Source organism: Branchiostoma belcheri, unplaced genomic scaffold (assembly GCF_001625305.1).
Source record: "Branchiostoma belcheri isolate BF01 breed outbred unplaced genomic scaffold, Haploidv18h27 scaffold116, whole genome shotgun sequence".
Lineage (NCBI taxonomy): Eukaryota > Metazoa > Chordata > Leptocardii > Amphioxiformes > Branchiostomatidae > Branchiostoma > Branchiostoma belcheri.
In genome coordinates this window covers 138,418-159,901 of record NW_017802558.1, presented here as the reverse complement: position 1 = coordinate 159,901, position 21,484 = coordinate 138,418, and the positions used below count along the sequence as shown (strand labels likewise).

The following is a 21,484-nucleotide window of genomic DNA, read 5'->3' as shown; positions in this document are numbered from 1 at the left end:
CCGAGCCGCAGAAGACCGGCGCTGCGTCGGCGTCGTCGCTCCCCACGCAGTAACAGGACCGGCCCTGCGCGTCCGTGAACCTGTCCCCGTCCTGGTAGTACTGGCCGTTATGCACGCAGCCTGGAAGGGTAAAGTCAAAGGTATTAAAAGAAAGGTAACATTTGAAACCACTATAATAACTAGAAAGGTAACATTTGGAAAGCAAATGCACAATGTTTACATTCGCATATGGTCTGCTCTGTTAATTCTTACTCAAACATATATATGGTCAGACAGGAGTCTACATCCCTCCTGCTATAAAATTGCAACATGATGTAACCCAACCTTATAGTTACCATGGTGACTATAGGGTTGGTCATTGACTTAATTTGTTTGGAAAAGAAGAGGAAGAAGGAGAAGAAACTGAACAAAAACAACATGTTTTCCTTTTGTTGACGGTAAACATAAAAATGTACAAACACACTCTTCAAAATGGGTTTATATCTATGTCTTTATTACTCATACCAAGTTTACAAACGTTCAACTGTATTTGGTTTTGCAAGATACATTTTCTCAGCATGGCTTCTTAAAAAACAGAAAGCACTCTGGTGACAGTGACAGAAGAAAACACATTAGGAGGTGACAGACGGTCACCGAAACGTCGGCTGAATAAGACACTTAGTTGTGTAAAAAGAGTCTCTCTACTCTATTTCCTACCAAGTTTACAAGAGTTCAACTGTATTTGGTTTTGCAGCATACTTTTATTTCTTCTCAGTATGGCTCAATCTAAAAACAGAAAGCACTTTTGGTGACAGTGACAGAAGAAAACACATTAGGAGATATGATGAACACCCCTGGATCATAAAATGAATGGTACGCCCCCAGTCAGCAATCGGTTTCCCATGTACGTTACGACCTGTGCAGCATGAGGAATGCCTGTCGCTTTCTGTCACCTCATCTCATACCAAACACCACAAGCGAAATTGCAATACCAGCTCTAGCGGGGTGTGGGAAATCCATTCATTCGTCAACGGCAGAGTGCTGAAGAGAAGTGGGTTCAGTTATAAATCTAGTGGCGGTGTTGAGAGGAAGAAATACTTACCCTGCTGCTGAACTTTCTAGATACGCAAGCCTGTAGCCAGGATTTTGCTTGCATTTTGGAATTTGCTTGGATTTTGGTTTGCGCTTGGTTCTTCCCACTGTCTGGGGAACCAGCGAGCGGCGAAGGCAGAGATAAACATGCCAGTGGAAGCAGGGGGTCAAATTTGAACCTTCTGAATTTCAGAATGACATTTATTTGCTGTGTTTTTGAGAGGATTTCAAAGGAAAAATCAGAGATAACGTTTTATTCAATGACAAAGTGAGCAGTTTTCTAGGATTCCAACCCCGCTGATGATACAAATCAGTCCACTTTTCTTACTCATTATTAACATATAGAGGATGAGGAACACTTTGTATTACAATGTAGTTTATACAACGAAGAGAGAACAGAGCTTTATAAACTATTGCAATGTATGTTTCCCCATTTCATACATCTTAGCAACAAAGACAAGTTCATATTTCTAATGGCTTTAGACAAACCTTCGATTATAAAACACATCTGTGCTTATATCTACATCGTTACTAAGAAGCGAGAAGAAGCCAAATTATCGTAATGGCTTTAGACAAACCTTCGATTATAAAACACATCTGTACTTATATCTACATCATTACTAAGAAGCGAGAAGAAGCCAAATTATCGTAATTATTAGACTACATGTCCATAGTACATAGAATTAGCGCTAGCTTGTACATTGTATATATTCATTGCAATCTGTGACGTCTTTCCTGTGACCTGTACTGAACCCAGTGGGTATTTTGCGTACAATAAACACATATATATGAGCAACTGGAAACCGCTTGGACATGGCAAAGACTCATATAGAGAGTGGTGGATGTCACTCGAAACGTCCGGAAATTATCTCCGTAACTTATCCAGTAGTAGAGTTTGAATTTCCTATGGGTATTGTTTACCTGGATGTCTGACTTCATCAACCAAACGTTTTATACTTACACCCGAAGCCGAAGTTATCCCAGTGTATAACGGTGCCGTCCTGGTCGCAGTACGCCCCGTGTCCCTCACACCCCGGGATGTCCATAATGGTTTCGCCCACGGCGTACGACCTCCCCTCGTACTCGCACCCTAGAGGGAAGGGGGTGGGGGTGGGGGCCACCGCCCGGGGGATCTGGGGGGCTGAAGTTCTGCCCACCACCCCCGGGGGGAGGGTCGGGGAGTTGCAGCGCGGGGGGACGGGCTCGCTGAAGTCTTCCACCTCGCAGTGGCACTGCGTCCCGTCCGGCGTGGTGAAGGTCTCCCCGTCCTCGTAGAAATCCTCGTCGTACACACAACCTAGCACGAAAACAAGCAAAACTAGAAAGGTAACATTTACAAAGCAAATGCATAATGTTTATCTTCGCAAATGGTCTGCTCTGTTAATTCTTACTCAAACACATTCATATACATTTGTACATGGTGACAGGAGTATAAATCCCTCCTGCTATAAAATTGCAACATGATGTAACCAAACACTAGTTACTATGGTGACAGACGTCTGGTTCAGGTCATTGACCTTTTTGGTTTGGAAAAGAAGAAGAAACTGAGCAAAAACAAGATGTATTCCTTCGGTAAACACAATAATGTATGTAGCCTCTGCAGGGCTTCGGAAGCGACCGAAAGGAGTAGATATTGGCCAAATAAATAGATAACATGTCAGTATTTGCCACCTCCTTTACCGGACTCCCATGGCACTTTATCTGTCTATTTGGCCAATTTCTACTCCTTCCAGCCGCTTCTGAAGCCTAGAGGCTAACAAATATATACAACAATGCAGGATGACTATAACATGTATAACACTGTCATCACACCAGCAGTTTGACAAAGATATGGGCTTGGAATACGGACGAAGCGGCTAGGGTCTGAGAAATAGAGGATAGTTTTTTTAAAGTACCAGTTGCCGCTAGAGGCTAACAAATATATATACAACAGTGGAGAATGGCTAGTACAAAATGTACATGTATAACACATTTTGAGAAAGATATTGACTAGATAAGTCTAGCTATAGGATCTGAGAAATTGGGGATAGCTTTTTTAAGTACCAATTGCCGGCCGCGTTCAAAATGACCGTGATCCCACCCCAAAGTCTTCTTTTATGAAAGATATTGGCCTTGGAGCTACACATGTAGTACGGACGAAGCGGCTGTTAAAGATCTGAGAAACAGGGAATAGTTTTTTTTAAGTGCCAGTTGCCGAGCGCGTTCAGACATGACCGTGATCTCACCCCAACCGTCGCCGGCTGGACTTTGAGTTTACAAAATGCCCTCTGCTGGAGTGATTCTGAGGCAGCTGCTGGCCAGATAAAATAACCAAACGACTGGGAAGGTCGCCTCGGCTAATACATCAATAGCGCGACGATTTTACGGGCCTTCGGGCTATTTGGCTAATGCCTGTCTCCCGATACTTGCTTATGGACTATGTTATTTAAACTTGAGCTGGGGACGATCAGGGAAATGGAAAAGGCCTTACGCGGGAGTTACGATTTATGTGCGGGCTCGGGCGCCGCCATCAGTCAATTTTTGTCCCCGGCGAAAAGCCATCTCTCAGCCTTGAACTTCCACGCCTCAAAATCGCGCTGCAGTTTGATATGGTGTGAGGGGAATAACTCAACTTTGACAGACACATTCGTTTCATCAGGTTGGTAAAAGTCACAGTGTAAAGAGACTATGTTTATACAACCAAGTGCTTTATTCACAGCAGACGTTTTCGTGACACCTGAGCTGCAGTGCAATGTGAACCAGTCAGAATTGCCCCGAGGAAGGTGACAGACGGTCACCGAAACGTCGGCTGTGAATAAAACACTTGGTTGATATTAGAATTTACGTTTTTATCTGTTCTGGACATTCCATGTTCATGAGATGTTTTTTTCATGGCAGATGACTCCTGGGATTGGGAAGAAGTGGTGTAGGTTTTGCTCCCCTAGCAGCTATGGTATGGAACTGCAGAGGCGTTTTGTGAAAGCATAACTCCAAAAGGAAAATGGATTGGCATGTAGGTAGCTAAGGCATAGATGTACATAATTAGATGAAACTACAAAAACCCTCCTGCAGTTCCAGAACACAGCTGCTAGGGGGCCGAACCCTACACCACTTATTATAACTTCTTGGTATAAAATGCAAGTAAATCTTACATCCGTATCCCTGGGAGTTAGGGTGAAAACTTGAATTGCCGCTGGACTGTTCATGCGTTTGTCTGCGCTGGGGGCAAGTTGAAAAACTTGAATGTGTCGTCGCCATGTGTTGTAATAAATGTTAGAATAGAAAAAAAGTGCGAGTAAATCTTACATCCGTATCCCTCGTTGTCCCAGTGCACCACGCCCCCTCCCTCCGTGTCGCAGTAACAAAAACGCTCCTGCAGTTCCATAACACAGCTGCTAGGGGGCCGAAACCTACACCACTAATTATAACTTCTATAACTATTATATTTATAAACAAACAAACAAAACAAGCAAGTAAATCTTACATCCGTATCCCTCGTTGTCCCAGTGCACCACGCCCCCTCCCTCCGTGTCGCAGTACGCGCCGTACCCGTCGCACCCGTGCACGTCATAGATGGTCTCCCCAGGCTCGTAGTGCGTCCCGTCGTAGTCGCACCCGGAAACAGCCGAGGGGCTCCGAGGCCTCTCCGTGCGGGGTTCGGCTGTCGTCGTGTCGCAGATCGGAGGGACAGGCTCGCCCGACTCGCTGGCCCGGCAGTGACACGTGTTCCCGTGTTCGTCTTCAAACGTGGAGCCGTCCTCGTAATACTCTTCATTATACAAACAACCTGGAGGGAAGGTACATTGATGAAGGTTAGGCATCCATGTAAACAATATTAAACACTAGAAAGGTAACATTTGCAAAGCAAATGCATAATGTTTACCTTCGCATATGGTCTGCTCTGTTAATTCTTACTCAAACACATTCATATATGGTCAGACAGGAGTCTAAATCCCTCCTGCTATAAAATTGCAACACTATGTAACCTGACACCAGTTACCATGGTGACAGACGTCTGGTTAAGGTCATTGACCTTATTTGTTTAGAGAAGAAGAAAAGGAAACAGAGCAAAAACGAAGGTAAACATAACAAGAGTTCCACGATCTCATACCTTCGCCAAATGATGTTAACCCGTGCGGTTGAAGAATTATACAATTTTAATAATTGATTTTGCAAATAAGATCCTCATTTGCATGGGTTATATCAGTTGATCATATTCTCCACCCAATGACAGTCTTATCTTAACAAAAAGGCTATTATAGCACTTCCTCATTAATTATTCAAATGAGGTCATGATTTGAATAAATTATGGTTGTTGATGTTCGCCTTCACTTAACTTCCAAATGTGGCAAGTATGAAATTCCCAGCAATTACAACTATGAAATTACAAAAAAATACCATTAATTATGCAAATTAGGTCGTCATTTACATAATCTATATCCTCAGATTTTTTTCATTCTCAATTACATGTCACAAGTGTTTCATAGTCCTATTATCGAACAATGCAGAGTTTTAGAATTTCCTCATTAATTATGCAAATTAGCTCCTGATTTGCGTAATTATCATTTGATTATGTCAAGCTTCACTTCAGCTACCTACATACCAAAAATCACGACAATCCGTCAACTGGTTCCTTAGTTATCATCCTTCGAAAATTTTTCAACAAATGCTCCTGCAGTTTCAGAACAAGCCGCTAGGGGGCCCAAACTCATGTCACTTCTTCCCTACCCCAAGAGCTATCTACCAACCAAAATTCGTGACCCGAGCATGTACAGATCGCGAGATATCAAAACCGGAAGTTGTGCTGCAGTACCAACAGAAGCCGCCGGGGGGCCCAAAATCTAATCATTTCTAGGTCTCATCAAGACCTACCCACCTACCAAATTTCATGACAATGCATACTAAGCTTCTTGACTTATGCTGTTCACAGACAGACAGACGGACAAACGCTACTGAAAACATAACCTTCTTGGCGAAGGTAAAAATCAAACTCTACTACTGGATAAATAACGGAGGTAACTTCTGGACGTTCTGGACCTTTTTTCCAGTTCCTTCACATGTGGTTGTATGATCTCCGTTATTTATCCAGGAGTAGAGTTTCATTTTTTTACACCTGGGGGGGAGAAAGGAAAAATAACAAGTCCGGCCTGTCATCGATTTTTACACAGATAGGTTAGCGAACGTGTTATTGGAGTCAGAAGTAAACCCCGGGAAGGTAGATGTAGGTCAGATAGCGAAACGTTCATTTAGCTAACGGATCTGTTGGCGAGAGGGAGGAAAGGGAAAAGTGCCAAGATTAAGAACAGAAAGTGTGTCTTAAGGGGCTGACCAAAAACTATCGTGTTTGGGGTGTTACCGATATGGAAAAATTAAGTAAACTAATGACATAGATGAAAATGAAGAATCTACAAGCAGATGTTTCAGTGGCCGCAAAAGACAGTATCAAATTGGCCAGACTGTATCCATTAGCCACCCTTCGGCCGCTAATGGTCACTCCTCTGGCCAATGGATACTACCTTGCCACCGCATGATCTGCTTGGAGATTTTTTTTTTATTCATTCACATAGAAAAAGGTACAGGACATGGTGGTGCCGCACTCAAGTGGAAAGCACTTATGTTGACGGCACCACTGAAATAAATACATATAATAAAGAAAAAAACAACGCAACTTTAAGACAGGCAAAAACAGTAAATCCAGGAAATTCAAGAGCGCAGGTCCGGTTCCCCACCCAATGATAAATGATGGCAAAGAGGACACAGTCCATAGATAACAAAGGGGGAAATTGAAATCTTTTAAAAACGTTCTGATGTGGTGATGAAGTTTTGGGTAAGTGATAATATATTGGAGTTAACAACTGATGAGAATGCGGTACTGCCACGGAGTAAAAGGTCAGTTTTTGGAGATTAGAAAATGAAGTAGATGATTGAGACGATATACTAAATATAAACTTTGAAATACTAAATTTTCTTATCCCCTTTTGATCTACATCGTATTCAGAAATTTTCTTAACCCTCATAGTGTTTTTTATCAAGATAAATCAACCCGAAGCAAAATATTTAAAAAACTATAATTGTAGTACAATATGTAAACGCAAACGCTCATAAGAATAGCAATAACATTGAGACAAATCACGAAAAGGGAAGCCACAATAATTGAAATATAAACCGGCCGTGAAAACAAAATATACCCCTTCTCCGAAGCCTCTGTTTTTACTGACATGTATCCTAAAGTACTGCATTAACGCTGTCAGACAGAGATAGCGCCGAGCTTTCCGTGCCACCAGAAAAGCTATTAAACACGAGCGATAAGACTCGGAGCCGTACTTACATTTGTATCCAAAATTATCCCACTGGATCAGATTCCCCTCTTCGTCGCACATGGCGCCACCCCCTAAACACCCCGTCGTCTCGTAGATGGTTTCGCCCGGCTCGTACCTGACCCCCTGGTAGTAACAACTGGTGGGAGTGACGGGGGTGGGGGTGGAGTTTCCCACTACTGTAGGGGGGACATCAAATTCTTTGTCAGTGGTTGCGCTAATATTAGCAACCATGCTAGAGTTGCCCACCACTGTGTCTTGTACATTTCTATGTTGCTCAATAAAAAGAAAAGCATAGACTAGCCTCTACCAGGCTTCGCGCTACGGCTGGGAAGAGTAGAAGTCGGTCAAATAGAGAGAGATAACATGCCGGGGAGTTGGCCCGCTAGAGAGTACATTTTGCCGCTCCCTAGGCATGTTATCTCTCTTTGACCGATTTCTACTCTTTCCAGCCGTCTCCCGAAGCCTGGTAGAGGCTAAGCATAGACATTTTCAATCTACTTATGTCATGCCCTGCCTCCATATCTATGTATCTAGGCCAATATGTATGTAGCTCTTTAGAAAAGAAAGAATTGTGACAGACAGAAATATATGTTAAATGTACAACATATCAATACAGTGTGCGTCATTTACGTTCATATCTATGTAGTCATAGTTTCTAGGAATATATGGACTAGTATTATTGTAATGATCTATGTGATGATCACATTATCATCCTTGCCATGCATTGTACCCTGTACAACTGTCTAGCAATAAAGATCATTCATTCATTTAAAACGTGGTTTGGGGGTAATTTTCCAGCAGATGTAGAGTCCTCATCATCAGTTATTTATGTAGCACATTTGTGCGGAGACAACCAGAAAGACTTTTTAAACTAGAAAAGTAACATTTGCAAAGAAAATGCATAATGTTAACCTTCTGTTAATTCTTAGAAACACATTCATATATATGGTCAGACAGGAGTCTAAATCCCCCCTGCTATAAAATTGCAACATGATGTAACCCAAACTTGTAACCACAGTGACAGACGTCTGATTCAGGTCATTGACCTTATTTGTTTGGAGAAGAAGAAGAGGAAGAAGAAACTGAGCAAAAACAATATGTTTTCCCTCTGCGAGGGTAAACATAAAAAAATCCCTAGCCTCCACCATGTCATCAGAAGGTGCTCAAAAGATAGTAGAAATTGGTCCAATAGACAGATAACATCACCAGCCAGAGGGTTGATCCGCTAAAGGTGCAACTTTTGCCAAACAGTACTCATTTGGCGTACCTATCTGTACCTGTATCGGTATCTGTATCTGTATCGGTATGGCCGGTATAACCGCCCTTCGGCGTAGCACACCATGCCAGCTACCAACTCTCCTGGCATGTTATCGTTATCAGTCTATTTGGCCAATTTCTAGTCTTTCCAGCCGCTTCCGATCCGAAGAAGCATGATATTAGGTACAAAATGCGTGTAGAGGTCGTCAGAAAAACATGAGAATGATGCACCCGCCACATCTCGCACACGGAGATAAAGAAGGGTTATTAGTCAGTGGTAAATGTACCGATGTTTCCGGCGTATAATCAAGTTGTAAGCCGTGCAAAATACCGCACTGCGTTAGGGACGGACCATGTAGGGTCTAAGAGACCGGAACAGACTGACGAATAAGAATACAAATCAAAATGTATCATGCCCGTAGCCAGGATTTTGCAGGGGGGGGGGGTCCCCACTGTCTGAGGATAGAAATCGGCCTAAAAAGGGGAAATAATTAATCTCCAATCAAATCTTTTGGTGGGGGTAAGGCAGTATGAAACTGGCCAGTCTGTAACCATTTGGGCGGGGAAATGGTTACAGACTGGCCAATTTGATCCTGTCTTACCCCCACCAAAAGATCTGCTTTGAGATTAGAAATAATCGGCCTGCGCAATGGAGATTCTCTGGCCAATTATATCCCCTTTGCCTGATTCTATTCAGCCTGCAAAAGGAGTCTGGTGGAAACTAGGCAGAACGTACTGCACCTGCACGGAACCCTATGTATTATGCATAGCACTTCGGCAGAATGTCTCATATAAGGACATTATATTGGAAAGATATATATAGGTTATATTGGAAAATATATCGTCTGCAACAGGCGAACTTCTGATGCAACGTTGACCTAATATCCAACTAAAACCATGAAAAAGGGTTTTGCGCAGGCGTAGTAAGTTGTGGCGACCTGCTTATGATATAGAAGTTTATTGCAAATTCGTGCCCGGGGGCTAATTGCAAATTACAAACATAAGAGAACAATGAAACAGAGTATAAAATAACTAAAATCTACATGATAAAAGGTAGTTGTCTAAAGCTATAGCTATATCTAAAACTATGTCTGAAGGGTTTGACTTCTCTTTTTTAGACCATGGAAGACGTAATGTCCCAGCTTTTCCAAAATTAGTGGGTTTTGGGAAGTTAAAAGAAGAATAGTTTTTTTTTATATACAGTACATTACGCGTATATATTATATATTACTATGCTTACTATATACAGTACATTACGCGCAGGCGCAGTACAACCTGCTGATGGCGGTGTTTAAGAGCAGCAAAGCACCAAGGGAAACATTTTTGTCCTAACGGTCACTGTCGGGGTCGGCACGTTCAAGTCAGCCTGAACAGCTGGGTCTGCCGGGAGGTTTATAAATATAGACCCCATACAATCAAAATCACACGTGGGAATGTGCCCTTCGTAACATTGTCCTATAGCCTCTACCAGGCTTCGGGAGACGGCTGGAAAGAGTAGAAATCGGTCAAAATTGGTGGTTCCCATGTAAGGCCACACCAAGTAAATTTTATGGATGACGTCCTTTGGAGACCCTAAATCTAATGCGAGAGGGCGAAAAAAAACAAGAAGGGCCCTAAAAAACAAGATGCCTAGATTAGAAATATACCACAAGAGACGACAAATGTTAGGACACAAATTGAATGAGGTGACACAGTGTAACAAGCAAGAAGTCTTTTATTCATCGTCAAAACAGCAATAAATCAGGTGGAACAGCAGTTGTCGTCCTGTCCTGTTTCTTTCATCACATTTTTGCAGGCCTGCAGAAACAAAGCATAAAATTGCGGCACTATCGTCACTCTTTGGTCATAGTTACAGCATGGTTACAGGAAGCGGAATTTCTTGGGTTTTTTTCTAGGAACAGGCCAAAATCAATGCGCGCGCGGACGTCATCCATAAAATTTACTTCGTGTGGCCTAAAAAAAGGCTTGAAGTTGCGGGTTGCAGCTTGTTTTCTGTAATTGACCGCGGGTAACCCCGGATCGAACGCCCGTTCGGTTCGAATGACGTCATATGGAACAAGATTCGCGGGTTCGATCTCCGTAGTACGTAGCAGAGTGGGACTTTTGGGCCCAAATCTGACCATCGTGAAATAGATAACATGCCGAGGGAGTTGGTCTGCTAGACTTTTTGCCGCACCCGGTGTACAGTACTCTCTGGCGGACCAACTCCCTCGGCATGTTATCTCTCTATTTGACCGATTTCTACTCTTTCCAGCCGCCTCCCGAAGCCTGGTAGAGGCTAACGTCGCCCCACCTTCTCGAAATTTACGCCAGTTCTTGACCGCCCAGACATTTACTGCACAGCGAAAACGTTAAAGTTGACAACATCTGTGGTGTTAACGTGAGGATACAGGCGATTCCATATGGGAAACGAGTTAGCCTCCAGCGATGTTAGTTATTTTTTCCCGCCAATTTGCAAGGGAAAATGACGGACATTTGACCTCTGCTGACACTAGGGGCGCTGGCCAGAGGTATTCGTGACGCGAGAGACATCTCCAATATGCTGAGGATGTCTGTCCTTTTCCGAGTCTCGCCCCCACCCCTTAGCCTCTACCAGGCTTCGGGAGGCGGCTGGAAAGTGTAGAAATAGGCCAAATAGAGAGATAACATGCCGAGGGATTTGGTCCGCTAGAGAGTACATTTTGCCGCACCCGAAGACTGTCGGGGGTCGCTACATTCTTTGACTTTGAAGTTCACTAATCACCATCTAATAGGTGCCAAGTAGCTAAATAGGGTGCGACAAAATGTACTCTCCAGCGGACCAACTCCCTCGGCATGTTATCTCTCTCTATTTGGCCGATTTCTACGCTTTCCAGCCGCCTCCCGAAGCCCGGTAGAGGCTACCCACCCGGCCCCTCATGAGGGAGTCAGAAGTCAACGTCCGCACAAGATGTCAGAACGGAGCAATCGTGAACTTTGCCGCCGGCGCGATATGTTCAGTGTTTTGGGGTCGAAACCTTTCCGCGAAATCATTTGAAGGTTGACTGAGGCTGTATCGGTCACGGGCGTTGCTGACAAAGTTAAACGTTTTGGTCCAACAAAAAGCAAGACTTAAAACTTTTCGACTACGAAAACTTTTAAGTCTTGCCTCTCTACCAGGCTTCGGGAGGCGGTTGGAAAGAGTAGAAATCGGCCAAATAGAGAGATAACATGCCAGGGGAGTTGGTCCATTAGATAAGAACAAACAATTTTCTCTAGCGGACCAACTCCCTCGGCATGTTATCTCTCTATTTGGCCGCGATTTCTACTCTTTCCAGCCGCCTCCCGAAGCCTGGCAGAGGCTAGAGAATAGTAAATAATTTTTTGTATCATTCAGCTAGCTGTAGTTACTTAGGACAAAGTTCCTTGATCCTGTCCTGAGTCACAGTAAGAATGTTAATGCGGAATGTTGGAATGTTGTGGCAAACATTTCGCCGACCACCTCAGTCACTGTGTGACTGTTAGGTTAATCATAACTCGTATTAAGTGGCGCCAAAAGTCGCAGATATAAAGACCTGTCACTACACTGTTGACATCTGGGGAAGATGTGTCAGAGCCAAAAGTGTCTGAACAGCAGAAAATAACTGTTGACCTTGGACTTGGTCCAGCTTCAAAGCGATCCCTTATACGAAGCGAGCTGTCAGTGTTACGAATCCAAGCTGTTCATCCCCGACCTCCCAACATGCGATTAGCATCATCTAAACTTCAAGCAGACGTGGGGTGGACAATTGCAAAGTTATCTGGATGGCAGCCGCACAGATCCTTTTTTATATTCCAACATGTAATCACCAGACGTGGTGACGGCACACTCAGGTTTTTTCAACTTATATTAATGCCGCCACCAACACAGGGGACAAATACATGACAGGACAATACTCATTTTCACCTGAGCGAAGTGAGGAAAGTCGTGTAAAGTGTCTTTCCCGACGAGGACACAAGATCGGTGGCATGTCAGGACTCGAACCCGGGTCCTCTCGGTTCCGAGTCGCTCTGCCGCCAAGCCACACGACCCCACAGATCCTTGCGACAGTTCCAATGTGGTGCAAATATGGTACAAATGTATATGTATCATGTGTATTATGTGATTGTTTGTGATTATTGATTGGCTCTTATGTGATTGTAAACCGATTGTAAACACTGCATCAGTTCAGTGCTATAAAAGGCTGCGATTGCACCGGTAATATTTGACCAATAAACCAGTTTACTTGGATCATGGAGTCAGGTCAGAAACTTGACAACTGCGGCCACAAACATCTTGATAGGTAGTCCTTCGCGGTCGAAGATGACTTGGAGATTGAATATCACCAGCCAAGACGATTCACCAACACTCTGATACGAATCGACTGCTAGCTACTTTTCTTACGAAGTATATTTTGGTCGTAACGTAACATTTTTCAACGTTTTATCACAGGTATTAACACTTCAGTCAAGTGTTGCATTGTAAATAGAGCGGTACGGCATTAGAATACTTTAAATCTACGGGAGATCTGCTACCTTTAATCATTTCTTCTCCAGCGAAGCAGAGCGATTCAAAACCTGGCGGCGCTATCTCCTATCATTACTGAATCTCGGCACGATGTGTTCGGAGTTAACGAATGGACCGGAGAGCAAGTGGAGCACACACACATGCAGGGCTCGAAATTAAAGGTGGTCCAATGACCACTGACCACTAAAATTTAGGATGGGACAAATAAAAAGACACTTTGGGACATTTTTGGGACAACAGAAAAATAATCGACATCAGAATGTCAGCTCTTCTTTTGTTTATCAGGCACACGTCCCGGCTTTTTGATCTGGAAACATCTCTGCAATTCTAGTGCGCCTGGGAGTGAACATGAGCAAATCAATGTTGACTTCAAGTTGAAGTCATAGAATACTTTTCAAACAACAGGTTGGGACAGTTCATCCTCACTTCGGGACAATTGATATTTATTTTTGGGACAGTGCTGGGACAATAGGAAGAAAAGTTAATTTGGTGGGGTCGTGTGGCGTAGCGGCAGAGTGCTCGACTCGGAATAAAGAGGTCCCGGGTTCGAGTCCTGACATGTCACCGACCTTGTGCTCTTGGGAAAGGCACTTTACACGACTTTCCTCACTTCGCTCAGGTGAAAATGAGTATTGTATTTTTCCCTGTGTTGGTGGCGGCATTAATATAAGTTGAAAAAAACAACTTGAGTGTGCCGTCACCGCGTCTTGTGATTAGATATTGGAATATAAAAAAGGTTGTTTCGAGTCCTGACATGTTCACTCAGCTCAGATCGGGCGACATTTGCGCATGAACGCCATGTGCAGATGGTAGAACCGATAGCCGGGGAACCGTGGCGAAGAAGCGGCAACGCCTGGCCGACAGTATAGATGTCAGTGACGTATGCTCCAACCGACCTTTTACACTGCTGCCACGAGGTTGCTCGGTCGGTTTATCACATTGTAGGAACTATGAATCACTCGCTAGGGTCTGCCAGCGCCGGCAGCGGACAGCATTTATATTCAGCTGTGGGGCGATAGTATCTACTTATATGTAATCCTGAGCTGTCAGCGAATGATTACTCGTAAATTTGATATCCTCCAGATAAAACTATTAACTCGTGTGGAATATTATTTGCGGATATATAAACATGGAGAGAAGAAAATGAAAGGAGATGGAGAATTAAGATACGTACCGGGAGATTGGAAAAAGGAGCGGACAAGAGAATGAAGGGAGAAAGATGAAAACACGAATCAGGAATAGAAAAGAAAAGAAGCAATCTAGAAAATGAAAAACAGGAGTAGAAGATTGAAATGAAATGAATGAATGAAGAGAAGAAAAAAGAAGAAAGAGAAGGTAGCCGCTCAGAATGCCTTATAATTGACCGCCGTATCCACACCTGATCTGCAGTTTCTATTGGGTACACACAGACACACATACACACACACAGGAGGGACTGCATGGGGTTAGTGGTTACGAATTAAACAAATTTTCGCCGCCGATTACGAGTTACGTTAAAGCCACAGAGCTGATTACGAATTAACTCTTTGCAGTTAATGTTCTATCACGAATTGCGTTGATTTTTGGGGAGGCTGCCTACGGATTACGAAGACTAAAAAGGCCTGATTATGCCTTACGGAAAACAGCATGCAGGCCCCCACACAGTGAGGGGGAAAGAAAGATGGTGATCCGCTCAATCCATCACCGCCTCCTCTCTTCCCGTGGATTAGATTAGAACAACTCCGGCTACAGATCCTATCACACTGCGTCATGAGATGTTGTGATAACGTGCGTGCATGTGACGCAAATCTACCATCTCCCCCTCCGCGGCCGTCTATTCAACCTAACGAAGACCGATGGGGGGTGTCCGCTGAAGCAGGCCTGCGACTTGCTAGCCTCCACCAGGCTGGCCTCTACCAAGCTCCGCGGATCGCTGGAAAAATAGTAGAAATTGGCCAAAATAAATGGATAGTATACCAGAGAAGATCCAGGGCCATAGCGACCCGTGGGTCGCAAATTGGAGCTTCTATGGCCCTGGATCTTCTCTGGTATACTATCCCTTTATTTCGGCCAATTTCTACTATTTTTCCAGCAATCCGCGGAGCCTGGTAGAGGGTACCACCAGGCCTTTCTACGGGAATACGGATCATAGAATTCGACAAAAAAGACAGTAAAATTGGCCAAGGGAGTCCGGCCGCGGGGAGGTAGTTTCTTTCCCTCCGCGGCCAGTCAAACCTACAAGGCGGCCAAACTCCCCTGGCAAATATTCTCCTATATATAGCCAGCGTAGTTAGTCTGGTAGAGACTAGCGACTTGCTACTTTGCCAGTATCGTGTATCGAAAAATGTCCAGACTATGCATGATGTACAAAATGACTAATAAACTGGTGGATGTACCAACTACTTAAAGTGCCTGATACCAGCTCAGAAAAGAACAAGAAATAGCAATGCCTTCAAGTTTCGGCGTAACACACCAGCTTCGTAGGCACGCGGCGCGGCGGCAGCTAGCTATTCCTATATCACACCGAACGACATGTTACATCTAACCCTTAAACATCTAACTCTAAACATTGTTTAAAGCTATCTAATGACAATGCCCCTACTGTCCTTATTGACAACGAGTTCCACTCTGCGATAGTTCTAGGAAAGAATTAATTCTTGAACACCTCAATCCTTGGTTAATAACTCTGGTACTTGAAGGCATGGCTATTTCTTGTTCTTTCCTGGGCTGGTATGAGGGAGGGCCTGCAAGCCCTTTTTCGTAAGACGTAATCAGGCCGTTTTAGACTTCGTAATCCGTAGGCAGCCTCCGCAAAAATCAACGTAATTCGTAATAGGACATTAGCCGCAAATCGTAAAGTCGTAATCAGCTCTGAGACTTAAACGTAATTCGTAATAGGCGGCGAAAATTTTGCGTAATTCGTAATCACTAAACCCTTGCAGGCCCTCTGGTATCGGATAATTTGCCTGTATCGTGGCACGCTGGCTGGGTTGCGGCCTCCATCTGGCTCAAGTTTACACAAAGTTGGCCGCGTTTCCACACTGTTGACAGTGATCCGTCTGTCGCATCGTTACTTCAGACCTATCTCTTAATCTCCAAGCAGATCCCTCTCTCCCTCAAAAAGACAGTATCAAATTGGCCAGGCAGTATCCATTAGCCAGAGAAGGTCGCCATCCACCGACGGTGGGGGTAGCGACAAAAAAAACGGCCATATATAAAAAGCTAACGATCATTCCCCCACAACCTCTGCTTGGAGAGTATCCACAGTGACAGTGATATCGTCTGTCGCTCTGTTACTTCAGACCTATCTCTAAGGCCATGTTGAGTTGATTATATGAATGACATCCACGCGCGCATGAATTTTTTTGCAAAAGTAAACAAATATTGGAAAACGATACCAATGTCGTAGGATGCCAAAATCAAACGAAAAAGACGAAAATGAAATGAATTTGAACAGTAGATTCTTCGCCATACCATACTCTGTGTCATTTGGTCACACTTCATGACCACGTACATTTCATAATGAAAGCAACTTTTTTTTGCCAAACTTTTTTATTCGCACGCTCGCATCAGATATGGGGTTCCCAGAGGATGTCATCCATGTAATCAAATCAACGTGGCCTTACACAAAGTTCGCCGTGACAGTGATCCGTCTGTCGCTCCGTTAGTTCAGACCTATCTCCAACGTGCCACTATGTCAGTGATTAGACCGTGGGGCGGGCAGCGGGACGCACGCGTGATTGGTGACGGAGATTGTGCGTACACGAAGTGCGTTTCTTTCCGCAGGACATTTGTAGTAGCTGGGGCCCTGTGGGGTTGGCATCCACACACACACTGTAGTATAGTGTAGCCTCCATCAGGCCTTTCTACGGGAATACGGATCGTAGCATTCGGCAAAAAGGAGAGTAAAATTGGCCTGGGGAGTCAGTCCGCGGAGGGTTGCTTCTTTCCTGTGCGGCCAGTCAAACCCCAAGGCCACACTCCCCTGAGTTGGGATCCATACACACTCGTATCAGTCTTTCGTTGTGAGATGTCTGTCGTTTATTTCTTTATCTTATTTTGATGTGTCAAGTTGGTGGGTTGGTGGGAGCGATAGGACAGTAACCTGTCGTAGGTAGCTTGACACATCCTTTTTCTATCCTCTTTCCTTTGTCTACGTCTATGTTTAAGTAACGTCGAAAAGTACACACAAAAAAGAAAATAGTTAAGAAAACTCTTGTCTCTCTTGTCTACTTTTCCTCCTTTTTTTATTATTTTGTTATACCTTAATTAAAAACGGGATCCACACACACACACACACACACACATACACACACACACACACACACTCACACAAACATACACACACACTGTTTGCGGATATACAATCTATCACCAGTTTTAGGCTTGTGTCTTTCCTGACGTGTTACTTGCTTTCTCCATGACCATACTTCCGTCAGGGGTCAGAAACGCTGGTAAGACCACCTTTTGTGAGACGCATCAGTATATAGTCCGGTCACGAAAATCGTCACGTGTGCAAACAACTTTAAAACACATTAAGTCTAGTCTCCACCAGACTCCTTTTGCAGTCTAATAGGGAAAAGGGAATATCATTGGCCAGAGGAGATGGCCACCATAGGATCTCCAGCTTGCCTGCTGAATATTCCCCACCAAACCAAAAATTCAGTGCAAAAGAGAAACCCCGACAAAAAAAGCCTAAAAACACGCTAAAAATACCCCCCAAAACCCAAACCTCTGCTTGGAGGGTACCGATTACGCTCTACGTTGAATTAGAGCTGTCCGTCTATGCTATACGTAAAATTAAAACGGCCGATTACGCTCTACGGAAAAGGGCATGCCGGCCCCCCTGTGTAAAAGAGTAGAAATTGGCAGAAATAAAGGGATAGTATACCAGAGGAGTTATCTGGCCAGAGAGGATCCAATATGCAACCCACGGATATAATACTATCCCTTTATTTCGGCCAATTTCTACTATTTTTCCAGCGATCCGCGGTGCCTGGTAGAGGCTACCGTATTCTAGATCGTCAATGGAGTGTGTGGACGCCCTGTGTTGGCAGCTTGCCCCGCACACAGACATGTCACGGTGTCAGGGTCGCCAGTCCTGGTCTGATTTACCTTATCATATTAATTCTCCGCCGACCTCCCGACCCTCCAAATTAACTTCCTATGTGTTTGTAGTTACAAGGACAGACGTCCCACCCCGTTAACCCTATAGCTGGGCCGTCAGGGGCTGAAGAAATAGCCTCCATAGCATGCCAAAAACTGGGGGTTTGGGGGGTCTTCATGGTCTTTGGGAGCTTTTATGTGCTATTTTCTGATTGCATATACATGTAGACAAGGCATAGCCGGCCTGGTTGAATTACCCCCGTTTTTAGAACTGGGCTAATCAGAAAACAGCCGAAGACCACCAAATCCCCAGTTCTATAAGCCTACTACGGAGGCTAGTCACAGCTAGTTAAACCCTAGCTGGGCCGTCACGGACTGAGAAACGCCTCGCTGCATCCAGGACGGGCTGAGTTTATAGCCGCTTCGCCTGCCTCTAAATGCACGACGCCCGTTAGTCTCCACCAGACTCCTTTGCAGGCTGAATACATAGTAGAAATTGGCTATGGGGGACAACATTGGCCAGAGGAGTTGGCCGGCCATAGATGGTCTAGCTTGCCTCTAGCCAATGTTGTCCCCCACAGTGGTTGTCCCCCTTAGCCGATTTCTACTATTTATTCAGCCTGCAAAGGAGTCTGGTGGAGACTAGACGCCCGTAGACTGTACCAGGCTTTGGGAGGCGGATGGAAAGAGTAGAATTTGGCCAAATAGAGAGATAAAATACCGAGGTAGTTGGTACGCTAAAGAGTAACATTTTGCCGCACCCAAGTGTTACTCTCTAGCAGACCAACTACCTCGACTTACTCTCCAAGCAGAGGTTGTGGGGGAATGATCGTTAGCTTTTTATATATGGCCCTTTTTTGTCGCTACCCCCACCGACCTTCTCTGGCTAATGGATACTGTCTTGCCACCGAAAGGGATCTGCTTGGAGATTAGTTATCTCTCTATTTGGCCAAAAAAATGTCTACTCTTTCCAGCCGCATCCCAAAGCCTGGTAGAGGCTATCCAGGACGGACTTATATTATAGCCGCGGGACCTACTTTTAAAACGCTTCGCCTGCCTCTAAATGCGCGACGCCCGGCAGTGCGGGATTTTCAGGCGAGGAATGCCGCAGTGATTTAGGACCGAAGATGCAAGCAGGCGCGACACAGCAACAGATGACAGTGATTCTAGGAAGATACGCTTCCCAGTTAAAATCGCCTCGGTGCCGACACATACAAATCTGCACGGCAGGACTTTATCTATGGTTATGTTGTCCCCTGCCGTTTCGCCGCCCGGGTAACGTTAATGATCACACCGGACGGGATTTCAATCTCACCAGATCCATAGCCGGGACTCTAAAGGCGACAAAGCCCCACAGTCAGACTGTCGTGGTGTCCTTACGTGGACGGAGTACAGAATACGTGTAGACAGTCATGGTACTAGACTCCATAGCATGCCAAAAACTGGGGGATTTGGGGGTCTTTAGTTTGGGAGCTTTTATGTGCTATTTTCTGATTGCATATAGACAACATAGCCGGCCTGGTTGAATTACCCCCGTTTTTGTTTAGAACTGTGCTAATCAGAAAACAGACCACCAAACCCCCAGTTCTACAAGCCTGCTACGGAGGCTACATGGCACGATGAAGCGAGGCAGGACGAATTTTCTGAATCGTGCGACCCCCCGACGAGCTTATTCTATACTCTTCCTGTAGCGTTACTTAAACGGTCTATACGAACCGTCTACGCGAGATATGCGTGTCTAAAATACTAGCCTCTAACTACAGGGTTGGACGGCTTCCTTTAATAGTTTATCAAACCACCTGTCAAAATAACGCCAAGTCGTCTCGCCGTACGGTTTACAAATATATATAGATAGACCCACACTGACTGACTCACCCCTTCCGCATGTCCATAGTAGAAAACACGTCGAGAAAGCCGCTGTGGTCCTCCTCTCCATGATGATACTGTACCTCTGACAGCGCTGCTTGCTTCCTTCCAACCAAGTTGTACGTGCGGGCGCTAACACACAGAGACACAGAGCTGGGCTGGTATTCCGTACGACTCGCTGACTGTCCAGCACAACACTGACGCTGGCCGAGGAACGTAGGACCAAAAACGCGACCGATCCGTAAGACACGAATTCCAGGGCGGGCGGGCTGCGTTCCGACGTGCCGCTGTCACCGCTAGCTAGCTGCCTTGTTGTACCACACCAAGTCGTACGTTCCGAGCGAGGGTCAAGTCGACTGCGGAAAATAACAACACAGGTTAGACCACCGGGCAGGAACCACGGGGGCGTTTCGCTAGATATACACCCGGGGGAGGTCAATATCTGCCCGTCAAGACACGCAGAGGCAAGACACGAATCAATGGTAGCCTCCACCAGGCCTTTCTGCGGGAATACGGATCGTAGAATTCGGCAAAAAGGAGAGTAAAATTGGCCAAGGGAGTCCTGCCACGGGGAGGTACTAGTACTTTCTTTCCCCCCGAAGTCAACCTACAAGGCGGTCAAACTCCCCTGGCAAATATTCTCGTATATTACGGTATATATAGCCAGCGTAGTTAGTCTGGTAGAGACTAGATCAATGTAGGAACCTCTTGGGGGGAAAGATCTAGAGAAAGACACACTGCGCACACGTGTGTCTCCTATTCTGCACTGTGTAGCGCCGGTTTTAGGCTGGCTACTTGTTTATTTATCATGAAGGTTAAAATAGCCCATAAATCTTATGGTGTAAGCCTATCCGCACGCCGGCTTATGGTTATGTGGAAAATTCTGTTTGAAGAATTATTAGCGCCTGCGGATTTATGTAATGTGTTCCACATATAACGTTAAATGTCTGTATTTGCAAAATCATGCCCGAAGGCAAGTTGCTTTTACAGAGTCAAAGATACTATACGGTACAATTAATAGAATAATAGGGAACAGAAAACTACTGTCTGGAAAAAAAACTTATACTTATACTACTACGCTTGCTATTATGAGGTTTGACTTCTTCTTTGAAGGCAGTGGATAATGAATAGTCTCACGTTCTTTGTCGTGATGTAATTATAGGATTGCTTTTGATGGTAAGATGAACATCGCAAAGTTTGAGACCTTAATTAATTCTTTTCGGAGGAGTGACTGATGATAACACTTATAGCCTAAAACGTTCCGTAAAGAATATTTTCAGGAAGCGAGTATAGGAGCCCTGGTATACAAATAGGATGGTACGCCAAGTCAAACCAAGCAAAATTACGGTACCATGTATGTTGTAGAATGTATGTTGTAGAATGTAGTATAAAGTTAGACGTA

General features: G+C 44.6%; 1 protein-coding gene across 1 annotated transcript; it reads right to left on the bottom strand.

Moving 5' to 3' along the window:
• Window positions 1-2,009: 2,009 nt before the first annotated feature.
• On the bottom strand, window positions 2,010-20,583 carry LOC109462387. The gene is made up of 4 exons (XM_019758927.1): window positions 20,092-20,583; window positions 7,379-7,546; window positions 4,535-4,837; window positions 2,010-2,368 (listed from the first exon to the last, which is right to left on the bottom strand). The coding sequence occupies exons 1-4, from the start codon at window positions 20,150-20,152 to the stop codon at window positions 2,010-2,012; spliced, it is 891 nt and encodes a 296-aa protein (XP_019614486.1). The 5' UTR covers window positions 20,153-20,583.
• Between the last annotated feature and the right edge of the window lie 901 nt (window positions 20,584-21,484).